The 12,943-nt window shown below is 39.2% G+C and overlaps 1 protein-coding gene across 2 annotated transcripts in view; it reads right to left on the bottom strand.

Annotated features, from left to right (window-relative positions):
- AOAH (acyloxyacyl hydrolase) overlaps positions 1-12,943 on the bottom strand; it is a 182,945-nt gene that overhangs the window by 157,145 nt on the left and 12,857 nt on the right. For both annotated transcript variants that reach the window (XM_061414123.1, XM_061414124.1), the window contains exon 2: positions 7,043-7,138. In XM_061414123.1, coding sequence (XP_061270107.1) covers positions 7,043-7,138 — 96 coding nt within the window. The remainder of the gene's footprint in view (positions 1-7,042; positions 7,139-12,943) is intronic.

Here is a 12,943-nt window from a genome sequence, read left to right as displayed (position 1 = left end):
TGTTAAGAGTCAGAAGGAGCCAAGATGGAACCTTGAATACCAGCAATCTTGGTTAATGCATTTTTATGTTTTGCTGGTACATTAGAACAGGATCATCTGAGAAACAGGATTTTTACTCATGCTTTCACCTTTGAACAACAAAACTTTGCCTAAAAAGAGAAAATCAAACTCAAGGCACAAATGGTGATATCTATCAGTGTGGTCTGCTACACAGAAATGAAAACTAGTCAAAACAAGTCTTAATGATAATTATGACTATTTATTTTTTTTCCTTGTAAAATGATAATAACATTTTCTTCTTCTTCCTCTAATTCAGAGATGTGAGAATAAAAAGTAAGGTTTATAATAGGTGCTGAATGTCCAATAATAAAGGGATGGATAAATAAAATAAGGGACATTTACATGGTGAAGGACTGTAGAATAACTTAGAGGCTCGACCTAAGTCTATGTATATCTTGACATGTATAGATCCAAAAACATACTGTTGACTGAAAACCAGAAGTTACAGAGTGGTATATGCAGTAACTATTGATGTAAAAATGAGATCCCCACAAGGGAGGATTCTGAGGCAGCAGAGTTTTCGTATTTCACTGAATCTCAATTAAAAATAATAATAATAATAATAAAGCTTCTGAATAGGAAAACCAAAACACTATGAACATTAGTTACAGCAAAACTAGATATCTCCATGAGCCCCCAAATACAATTAAGGCAACAAGAAATCACTCACAACTGTGAGACTTGGGGGTTATCAAGTGTGGGAGAAAGTAAAGGGATGCAAGGGGTAAATAGATGAATCGCCAAAACAGCCTGGGTATTGATGACAAAGTATGGTGGGCCAGTAAGAATATCAGCTGAAAGTGGGAAAGGCGGGGATGAGGTTTAGCCCACTTCTGTAGGAGATGAGTACAAAAGACTCAGGGTTAGAAGGACAAAGGCATTTGAGTGGTGAGGCATCACCGAATTCTAGAAACTCGTCTACCAGAGCTCCCTTCCAGGATAAGACTCACACTGAGGAGAAATTAGCTGGATAGAAGCAAAACAAAGAGAAAATCCAGATAAAAGTGGGCAGGAAGATAGAATCAGAAAATCTCAAAATGCAAGCAGCCATGTGTTTATTTTTTAACACCAACAAAAACAACAGAGGAAGGAATTCTGTGCATTTGGAGAGGCTGCCCTGAACCACTTCTCTTTCTAAGAGTTTTGGAAAAATAATTTCACATAAAAATAAGCAACAGAAATGTATCTAGGTCAACTCCCATACAAAGTTATTATAAGAAGAAAAAAAAGAATAAGGAACAGAATCACATCCTTGCAGATAGCAAAAGCATGCCAGAAAATCGTGCCAAAAAAAAAAAGGATTAAAACATAACAGTATTTTAAAATGAGTGAGAAGTATTAATAAAACGATACAAGACATGAAAGAACAACAGAAATCAGAACTGAAAAAACTCAGAAATGGAATAAAAGAATTCAGGAAAGAACACAAAATTATAAAAGAAATGACATCCATATTAGAATGAATGTGAGAATAAAGGCATACAATAGCTCACATTGTAAAAGAAATAAAAGATGAAAAAGAGGAAAACTTTCAAGATAAAAAAAGAAATGAAGTGATTAAGAAGTATTCATCATATATTAATGTATGTATATGGAGTCTAGGAAGATAGTACTAATGAACCTATCTGCAGAGCAGCAGTGGAGTCGCAGACATAGAGAAAGACTTGTGACACAGGCGGAAAGGAGAGGGTGGGATGAATAGAGAGAGTATTGAAATATGCACATTACTGTGTGTGAAATAGGTAGCTGGTAGGAATCTGCTGTATGACACAGGGAGCTCAAACCCAGTGTTCTGATTACCTAGAGGGGTGAGATGGGGTGGAAGGTTCAAGAAGGAGGGGACATACGTATGCCCATGGCTGGTTCATGTTGATGTATGGCAGAAACCAACACAATATTGTAAAGCAATTATCCTCCAATTAAAAATAAATAAATTTCTCAGCCTAAAGCCATCTTTCCAGAAACCTCCATGCCATGAGAATGAAGTGGAGGAAGAAGTGAACACACAAGCTGAAGCACAAAAGAAGAAAGATGAGGCAGAGGTCCAAGGAAACCTGTATAGCCATGGAAACCACAGAAGCAGAAATAAGGGAAGTTAGAGGCCAGTGATGCTGGTACAAATTGTTGGATGGCATGCCTACTATCTAGAACTTGTCTCAGTGGATCTGGAACATCCATAGCTATTCTGATCACCTTGACCACCTTTGAGAGACCCACCTTGCTTATATCAAAGGGGTCCCTTTAGGTCCATTGCCCTGGACCTGTGATTTTTGGACTAGTTATCTTCTCAATTGTGGCTGAATGTAACATGTATACGATAAATCATCTCTTTTGCTGTCTTAGCTGAAGAAAAGAAATTGTTAAATTATTCATTCAAGAGATAGGCAAAATCATTAATACAGGCAAAGAAGATTTAAAATATGGATACTGTAAATCCCTGAAGAAGAAAACCAAATCAAGAAAACTGAGCAAATACTACAAAGTTTGTGAGATTTAAAAAAAATGTATTTGAAGCCACAGATTGAGAGAGCATACCGTGTGCTTGAGGACATCAACATACAACAACTGACACCAAGATATAGTCTAGTTAAATGACTAAATTTTATAAAAATGAAAAAAAATCATTCGAACTAGGCAAGAACAGTAAATAACTTATAAGAAAAGGAAAATTAGATTATGATTAAACTTTTAATAACATACTTATGACACTTGCTGTTACTGCTGCTAAGTCACTTCAGTCGTGCCCGACTCTGTGCGACCCCATAGACCGCAGCCCACCAGGCTCCCGCATCCCTGGGATTCTCCAGGCAAGAACACTGGAGTGGGTTGCTATTTCCTTCTCCAATGCATGAAAGTGAAAAGTGAAAGTGAAGTCGCTCAGTCGTATCCGACTCTTAGCGACCCCATGGACTGCAGCCCACCAGGCTCCTCTGTCCATGGGATTTCCCAGGCAAGAGTACTGGAGTGGGGTGCCATTGCCTTCTCCGATTTACGACACTTAGGGAAAGAAATTACATGCCAAGGAGTTTTATATCTGGAAAAACACTGACTTTCAAGTATAAAGGACAAGCCAGCTTGTTATTAACATGCAAGAATTCAGGGCCTATTGTTCCCATGAGTCGTTTCTGAGGAATGAATTTTAGATAGTAACTCGACTAGAGAGACATCTGCATAAGGGCTGGTGGTGAACATCAGTCTTATAGTTGCTGATGGAACTAAAACTAAATGAGGGTGCAAAGGGAATGTATATATTGTATGTAATGGCTGTATGCTAAAATAATACAGTACAATGATTAAAAAGTGTAGAGATATGGGGAAAGCATATTCAAATAACAATTTAACTGCTCTCAAGGATTATAAAATATATTAATAATAGTAGAATTAAGATTGACATCCTGAGCCTCTTGTATGTGAAAAGGAGAATAGGTAAATGAGTAATCATGAGATATTTTAATTTAATCAATCCCCTTGTCCATAAGAGTTAGGACTTCAACTGTGGAAAGAAGATACCGATATGAGACAGAAGATGCAAAGAAAAAATCCTGCAGTCCTGAATTTGAATTTAAAGTGACAGGATGAACTCATTTGATGTTTTATCTTAAAATAATATAAGTAAATATATATATGTATGTTTTCTATCACTGTCAACAGAAGAAGTCTAGAAAGAATGACCGACTGAGTAGCAATGACATTCCTATGCACTCAGACCTTGTGGTCTTAATACTATTTCCCACTAAAAGAAACCAGAGCATCTAAGAGAAATGACTGATTTCAAGCCTGGGCTTGGAAATGTACGAGACAGGCTAGTACAACTCTCATACCAGTTAGTGAGGAAGCTATCAATGATTATGTAGACTTATGTCAAAAGGAGTCAGCTTACAGAAGTTCCCACTGGTCAAAGATGAGACAAATTTGAGCTTCAAAAGGATAATAACTGAAGTAGACTAAAACTCATCAAATGCATATGAATTCATGAGTTCATAATGATACTGTAAAGAAAACCTAGGGACATTACTTTGCCAACAAAGGTCTGTCTAGTCAAGGCTATGGTTTTTCCAGTAGTTATGTATGGATGAGAGAGTTGGACTCTAAAGAAAGCTGAGTGCTGAAGAATTGATGCTTTTGAACTGTGGTGTTGGAGAAGACTCTTGAGAGACCCTTGGACTTCAAGGAGATCAAACTAGTCCATTCTAAAAGAGATCAGTCCTGAATATTCATTGGAAGGACTGATGCTGAAACTGAAACTTCAATACTTTGGCTACCTGATGCGAAGAACTGACTCATTTGGAAAGACCCTGATTCTGGAAAAGATTGAAGGTGGGAGGAGAAGGGGATGACAGAGGATGAGATGGATGGCATCAGTGACTCAATGGACATGAGTTTGAGTCAACTCTGGCAGTTGGTGATGGACAGGGAGGCCTGACGTGCTGCAGTCCATGGGGTTGCAGAGTTGGACATGACTGAGCGACTGAACTGAACTGACTAAATGACTAGTTTGGGATGATACCACAAGGGCAATGAATTATTTGAAAACTGGCAAGTAGAGAAAAAGAATCAAGCATTTACCCTGCCTTTCTTAGAATAAATAGTACCATTAGTAACTGTGGAGAAAAAATACATGCAAGAATTCAGGGAATATTGTTCCCACGAGTCCCTTCTAAGGAATGAACTTTAGACAGTAACTCAACTATCTAATGGAGAAGGCAATGGCACCCCACTCCAGTACTCTTGCCTGGAAAATCCCATGGACGGAGGAGCATGGCAGGCTGCAGTCCATGGGGTCGCTAAGAGTAGGACATGACTGAAGTGACTTAGCAGCAGCAGCAACTATCTAAAGATATATCTAAATGATAATGAAGATGAGGGAAACTGACTCTAATGTATTTCAGCTGCTAAATGAAATATAATTGATATATTAGAACAGCACCATTTTGTAACCCCAATGCAGGAACAGTCATAGAGCATCAACAGTGCTAATATCACAAAAATAAAACAAGAGAAAAACACTTATGATGGCTTCCTGATGAAAGAAAACACCATTTATAGCCTTACCGAAGAAATCAAACTGGAGTCTGGTCAAGCCTCAGATCTAGCTGCCATTTTCAGGAAATACAGACACAGAGAAACACATTCAATCCTACCACAGGGATGCACCAACAAAATGCAGAAACTACAGGGCAGATTCCATAGCTCACTTACAAGGAAAAGGAAGGGATGGAAAAGAAACTGGTAGATTAAAATGAGACTTAAAAGACACATCAAAAATTTAAAAACTGAACAGAACTATGGTGTCTGGAGATACCCAGTTGGATGAGAAAGTTATAAAGCAATATAAGAGGATGATTATAGTAACAGGCAGGTTTTTTTTTTTTTTTTCTTTTTTTAGGGAGAAGGAGGAGTTTTTGATGAGATGGAGCATGTGGATGGGACTTCTGGAGTAGCCACCAATCTGTTCCTTTTTGAACACAGCCCTGTTCCTCTGGACTCTGTTTACAAAGATGTTCACCTTTCAATAGCTAATAAAACTATACATTTATTTTGTGTGGTTTTCTGCATTTGTTTCCTTTTACCAGGAAAAGATTTAAAAATTACCCATAGATAATACTACACATCATCTATAGATTCATAGACAATGACGTGAATGTAAAAGTATAAAATTTGACAAAGCTAATATCCATCAAGTTCACATGAATGGTTCTCTCTAGAGAGGTAGAAGGACAACAGAACTGGGATCAGGGGAGGCCAAAGCGCCTTCTAGTTTATTTGTCACATTCTAATTCCATGAAAGAAAGATGATGCAATTATGTCAAAATGTTAGCAGTAGTCAGACTGGGACGTTGCAAGCAAATGTATTTGTGTATTATCTTCTCTTAGTTTTTATTTTTAAATACAAAACTGAGCTTATGAGTGTACATTGTGACTGTAAACAATAACTTTTCTAAAAGTGCATTGATGCCATTGACAGAGCATTTGTTAAGTCAAAGATAAAACTGTCTTGAGTCCAACTATCTTACTTAAAAATAATAATGTAGGCATCTTTGGAGAATTAGTTCCTTAACATTAACTGAATGAATATTTGACTCTCAATGAAGTTCACTCATTGTGATTGTACACCTAAGAATATTCTAATATAAGGGAAATAGAATCAATATTTCAATTCTGATGAAATTTAAAACAACTATACAATTTGCTTAAAGGCTTCCCAGGTGGCTCAATGGTAGAGAATCCACTTGCTAACGCAGGAGATGCAGGTTCAATCCCTGGGTCAGGAAGATCCCCTGGGGAAGGAAATGGCAACCCACTCCAGTATTCTTGCCTGGGAAATCCCATGGACAGAGGAGCCTGGTGGGCTACAGTCCATGGGGTCACAAAAGAGCCAAACACAATTTAGCAACTAAACAACAACAGCATACCATTTGTTTAAACCACAGATTATTTCCTTCTTTTGCAGGATGTGTAAGTGATTTTATTGAGTTCCAATTCATATCAATGGACTATTCCCAGATTATTTTCCAGTTTGGAATTTTAAGATCCATTGTCTTTTCAGACTAAATAAAGTTCTGTGTTAGAAGGGATGTATGTGCATTTGAGAATGTGTATGTGGTTAAATTAACATAAATCATTGAAAATTATTTATTATTGATTTTTTTGCCTTCCTGGTACTTAAGGTCATGATCACTAGGTGGGCAAATCATTGTAAATGATTCATAAAAAAATTGGCCATTTGACATTTTGCTCCCTAAATGTCCACAGCAATCTCATTCTGCTATGATGGAAAATGAATGTCTGGGGGAAAAAAATGCCTAGAGTGTTCTTTTGTGTGCTTCTTTTAATCCCTATGATCCCCATAAGAATATCAACTCACAGAAAGAACACAGTCAGATTCTCCTCTGTAAACTCATGTAGGGTATAAATTCACTCATGATGGCTCACAAGTGAGAAAAGAATCAGACCCATAGCCAAGTGACCCTTTTTACATTACCAGGCAAGTAGCTGCACAGTCTCTCCATTGAGATCTGGACTGTCGAGTTGTGAACTTGAGTGAGCTGTTCAATCATAGACACCACCAGCACACAACCTGCAGGGAGCAGAAGAGAAGTCAGCTATGTCACATGGAAAGGTTCTCTGGAGGACTGGAAGAAGAAAGGGGGATATGTGTGTGTCCTTAAGAACACAAACCTTCCCAAAACAGAGAACTTTTCTTTGCCATGATTTTTATAATTGACCACATGAATGAATACGCTGAGTTTTTAGTGAAATATGATAAGAAAATTATGACTTTGGGGGTCAGAAAGACAGGTTATCAGCTGACTTTTGTCACTTTTAAGTTATGTGACTTCAGGGAAGTAATTGAATCTTGCTTTATTTCCATTTCATTTTGATCATATGGGGGAAAGAGGTGCCATTTACAGGAGTTAGTGTGTAGAAGACAGCCAGCCAGCGCTGAGGACAAGCTCGTAGACACTGGCCTCTGCTGTCTACTCTCCCTCCCTTCTGCCGTAGATAGCTTCACTGTGAGTAGGATCATCTCCACCTTACACATGCTCAACTTATGACCCGGGCTCAGATTTTTAATTGCAGAAAAGCAGTGGAAATTGCCCAACATTTGGAGTCAGAAGACCCGGGACTGAGTCCTGCCCTTGAATCTTGGGTTTATCATGTATCCTTTCTAAGCCTTGGCTTCCTCACTGCAAAGTAGTTAAGTTTCCTGTAGGGCTGCTGTGATGATTAAATGAGATGATAGTACGAATGAAGATGGCTTTGAAATCAAAACACTATTGTAAAATATTATTTTACCTCTCAGCTATAAAGCACTCTGCTTGAAAGCATGTACCAATACAATAAGTGTCCAGAAGGAACCTTGGATTAAATTAATAATATATTTCTCAAGCTACCTTGATGTATGATAATGGTTAAGGCACGGAATTGCTAGGCTAACACCCCTAGAACGTTCTGTCACCAGCCTAAATTGCCAGGGAAGACCAAACCTTCTTTGTCCAAAGGGAGGGGACTCTCATCATTACACAAGGGGTTGGTTGTTCAAAGATCAGTAATTCTGAGAAGAAACTGTTCAGCTTCACTGAGATAAGAGGAGTGGAATTTATTGGCAGAGGCTGGTTTCCAAGGAGGCAAAAGAAGGACTACATCTAAAATAAAGAAGTTCCAGGGTGGCTGGCCCAGCAATCAGCTCACTATTATCCATCTGCTCAAGAAGCTGGGACCCAAGTTCACATGCAGTGTCATTAAAACCAAATTCCCACTAGGAATCCTTGAGGGAAAGTGGCTGATAACAGATGTGAATAGTACAACTGGGCTTCTTTAGACAGAAAGAAATTAAACCTCCCATAGAATGAGAGATTGCCAACAAAGAAGAAGAAACTTCCACCTTTCTAGACATTGCAACACCTGATCAGGCTTTGGCCTCGGTTGTTCTGTACCCTTCAGTAAAGCTGGGCTCACCAAATCTGAGATAGTTCAACCTTGATAACCACAGTCTTACTGCTCTGGGAGCATCTTCCTCTGGGGCATTCAACTTCAATTACCAAGGTGGATTAGGTGTGTTTTTAACTTAATCCATGCATTGAGGGCTTTATTACATTGCAGTGAATTCAGTAGCTGATACTTATTAGCACTATACAGTCTTAAAAACATTTTCATGTATATTTTGTTTTATTTTACCAATAACTTTTCAAGAAAGGGGGCTTCTCTGGTGACTCAGATGGTAAAGAATCTGCCTGCAATGGGGAGACTGGGGTTCAATCCCTGGGCTGGGATGATCCCCTGGGAATGGCTACCCACTCCTGTATTCTTGCCTGGAGAATGCCATGGACAGAGGAGCCTGGTGGGCTACAGCCCATGGGATCACAAAGAGTCAGACACAACTGAGCAACTAACACTTTTTCAAAAGATGGATGCAATGCAATCTCATTTCAGAATATTTTTAAAATATACAGCAGTGTTAAAAGGATAAACATCACTTAAATCATCCAGAGATAAACAAATTTCACTTTTAAACACAAAATATATATAATATACTTGAATTTTTTAAAATTTATAATGCACTTTTCAATCTTGATTTATGTCTCTGCTAATCACTTGTTAAGTTAGGTGGAGCTAAATACATTTTAATAACTGCAATTTAAAATAATTATAAGTAATTATATTGCAATGTTATAAGAGGATGCAGTGTGGTATAGTTGAAAAGAGAGAAGCTTTGAAATAAAAATTAAACTTTTTAAAAAACAAAGTTCAAATACTGGATTAGTCACTTAAAATGGTGTAACTTTGAACAAGTTACCTAACCTTCTGGAACTTCTTATTAAGAGTTTACAAAGAAGACATACAGATGGCTAACAAACACATGAAAAGATGCTCAACATTACTCCTTATCAGAGAAATGCAAATCAAAACCACAATGAGGTACCATCTCACACCAGTCAGAATGGCTGCTATCAAAAAGTCTACAAACAATAAATGCTGGAGAGGGTATGGAAAAAAGGGAACCCTCTTACACTGTTGGTGGGAATGCAAACTAGTATAGCGCTATGGAGAACAATGTGGAGATTCCTTAAAAAACTGGAAATAGAACTGTCATATGACCCAGCAATCCCACTGCTGGGTGTACACACCAAGGAAACCAGAATTGAAAGAGACACATGTACCCCAATGTTCATCACAGCACTGTTTGCAACAGCTAGGACATGGAAGCAACGTAGATGTCCATCAGCAGACGAATGGATAAGAAAGTTTGGTACATATACACAATGGAGTATTACTCAGGTATTAAAAAGAACACATTTGAGTCAGTTCTAATGAGGTGGATGAAACTGGAGCCTATTATACAGAGTGAAGTAAGTCAGAAAAAAAAATACCTATACAGTATATTAATGCATATATATGGAATTTAGAAAGATGGTAATGACACCTCTATATGCAAGGTAGCAAAAGAGACACAGATATAAAGAAAAGACTTTTGGACTCCATAGGAGAAGTTGAGGGTGGGATGATTTGAAAGAATAGCATTGAAACATGCATATTACTATATGTGAAACAGATGACCAGTCCAAGTTCGATGCATGAGACAGGACACTTAAAGCCGGTGCACTGGGACAATCCAGAGGGGTGGGATGGGGACGGAGGTCGGGGGGAGGTTTGGGACAAGGGGATACATGTACCCTCGTGGCTGATTCACGTCAATGTACGGCAAAAACCACCACAATATTGTGAAGTAATTAGCCTCTAATTAAAATAAAAAAAAGAAAAGAGTTTACAGTTAGAGTGTAAGTTCCTTTTGGGAAGGATTGGGGTCTTCCTATTTCTAACTTTGAGTACTTGGCTTGGAGGAAGAAGATAAGAGATGTTGGCTGACTGGAAGCAAACTGACTAGAGAGCCACCTGAGGCACAATTCAGTTGTCACTTGGTAGAGACCTCCATAGAAAAGGGTTAATGAATGCAACCGACTTTGTGTTCTAGCTCCGTCATCTCACGGATGACATTGCTTACTCTTTGTTCCATCTCATTGCAGGACATGGCTCCACTTCTCATCCTGCTGTGCAACAACCAGCACCCTCTCTTAAGTTAACCAGCAGATTCTCTAGCAAATAGTCACGACACACAGCTCAGGATCAAAGACGAACGCGGTAGAGGTTGGGTTGAGCTCTTGCATAGCAGTCACTTCATAGAGTCTCATCAAGGAGCTGCAGCATTTGTCACCCAGAGTGGACTTGAAACACACAGGTACATACCTGTTTGTTTTCATCCTTGGCATGGAAGGACAAATGCAAAGAGAATTGTGCTGCTTGAGACCAACCTGCTTCTTTGTCCTTACAAAGGTGAGGTTTTCTTTTACTCAGAGCAGTCCCAACAAGGACTGATGATTTTCGTGGCTCCTTAGCACTACTTACTTAAATAGGAAGTCATTAGATAGTGCCACTTGGCAAGTCCTAAATAAAAAGGAACCCCTTCCCCCCAAAATTTAACTGTCTCTAAAGATTGGATATATCTTGCCACTATCGCCACTCTGCCTAGTGAAGAGTTGTTATGATCAAAAGAACTCTGCAGAAAAGCAGGTAATGGGGCTTGAAATATGTAAACGCCCGTGCTGGGCTCAGCTTTGATTTGAGTCCCACTCACTTGGACATCCCCGCCCATTTCCACTGAGCTCAACTCCCCTTGGGTTGTTAATTTAGGGTCTGCAGTGAGGTGTGTCCTGAATCCTTTAGTAACAAGAATAGAGAAATTGACTTTGCTATAGTTTCTAATAAGAGGTTTCACTGTCTTGACAGGCTGAAAAAATGTTTTCCCTTGGAGAAATGCATGAGCAGAGTAATTTCTTCCCATTATAGACTATTCTCTGGCTGCTAATAAAAAGGCCTGGGTTTGCTGAAGCAAGTTTGTCCAAGCTACTGTTCATTTAAGAAGTGATGAGAGTGGGTGAGAACTACGTATTTTGCTCAGTGGTCACCATCTGAAATCTTCCATATGGAAAATCTCTTCTCACCTGGCATCTGAAAATAATGAGTATAATAGAAACAGACACCCTTGACATTGTAAGAAAAGAAGCAAATAGGCTAGAATAAAAACACCTGCTACAGGAATCTGCTTCTAGACACACATCTCAGGTAGACTGCAGACTGTACCATGGAATCTTTTTGAAATGAAACAGAACTCTTAAAACTCTAATTATAATCATATCTGTGCTGGCTGGAGATGCGGCCAACTGCAGAGAGAGGTCTATTAGATTTCCCATTTGTCTGAAGCCTGCACTTCATCAAGAAGCCTTGAAAGCACCTGGCAGTTATCAGAACCAGAGTCGGCGTGACTACACTTCCTTTTTGACCCTGGGTTGGGGCATAAATAATTCATTACATGGCTAGAATCTTCTTTGCCGTTTTCAAAGAGTTTTGCATACATTTTCATCTCATTTAAACTTCACAACAACTTTACTCATCACTGTAGGAATTATTGCTCTTGTACAGACCAGAAGTCAGAGGCTCAGAGAAGTTAGGTCTTTGCCAAGTATGTAGCTAGTGAGCAAAGGAACTGAGACTGGAACCCAGAATGTAGTCTGGGTCCCTTCTGGATGCCAGGCACCATGCTGAGCTGTGAGTACACGCTGAGAACAAGCTGATATGGTTTCTGCCCTCTCAGAGTTTTGTAGATGGCCAAAGAGGTAAGGATTCAACTTGAGAGGAATGGGAAGCTGTGAATAGGTTTTTGAGAAGACTGTTTCCATTCAATCTGTGTCTTGAAAATATCATGCTGGCTGTCCTGAGGAGGAAGGATCTTAGATGGTAAATATGGGGGCAGAGGGATGAAGAAGGAGGCTGTTTTGGGCCTGGGGAGAGATGATGGTTTATTGGATAGCGTAACGAGAGACAGTGGGAGTGGAAGAAAGTAGACAAATCTGGGATCTACTGTGGAAGTTGACCCAAGGGGATTTATTAATGAACTGATGAGAAACATGAGGAAGGCAGAATCAAGGATGACTCCTTCATTTCTGGTCTGGGTACCAGAGAAGTGTAGAACACAGGTTTTAGAGTCACAGCCCACCTGGATTTTTGTCCTTGCATCCCTCTTGGACCAGCATGACATTTTCAGTTCATTTCCCATATGACCCATCTCCCCCAACCTGGCGCCCCTCCGCAAATGACTAAATTCTGTTCTCAGATTTTCCTAATTGGGTGGGAGCAGAGATTATAGTTTTATATGTTGTAATTCTAACCAACAACCTTTATACCCAGACTTTCTCACTTTGGTGAAAAGGAAATAAGAAAGAAAGGTAGGAAAACAATCACCTAAAATGATCCTGCAGCCAGCCTTGTTTCCCTAGGATATTATTTACCAAGCCAGGTAGGGTAGCACACAGCCCATCTGTGAATA

The sequence above is a fragment of the Bos javanicus genome, chromosome 4 (genome assembly GCF_032452875.1).
Source record: "Bos javanicus breed banteng chromosome 4, ARS-OSU_banteng_1.0, whole genome shotgun sequence".
In the NCBI taxonomy this organism is placed as follows: Eukaryota; Metazoa; Chordata; class Mammalia; order Artiodactyla; family Bovidae; genus Bos; species Bos javanicus.
The sequence above is the reverse complement of the archived record's forward strand: the minus strand, read 5'-3'. Positions and strand labels throughout refer to the sequence as shown.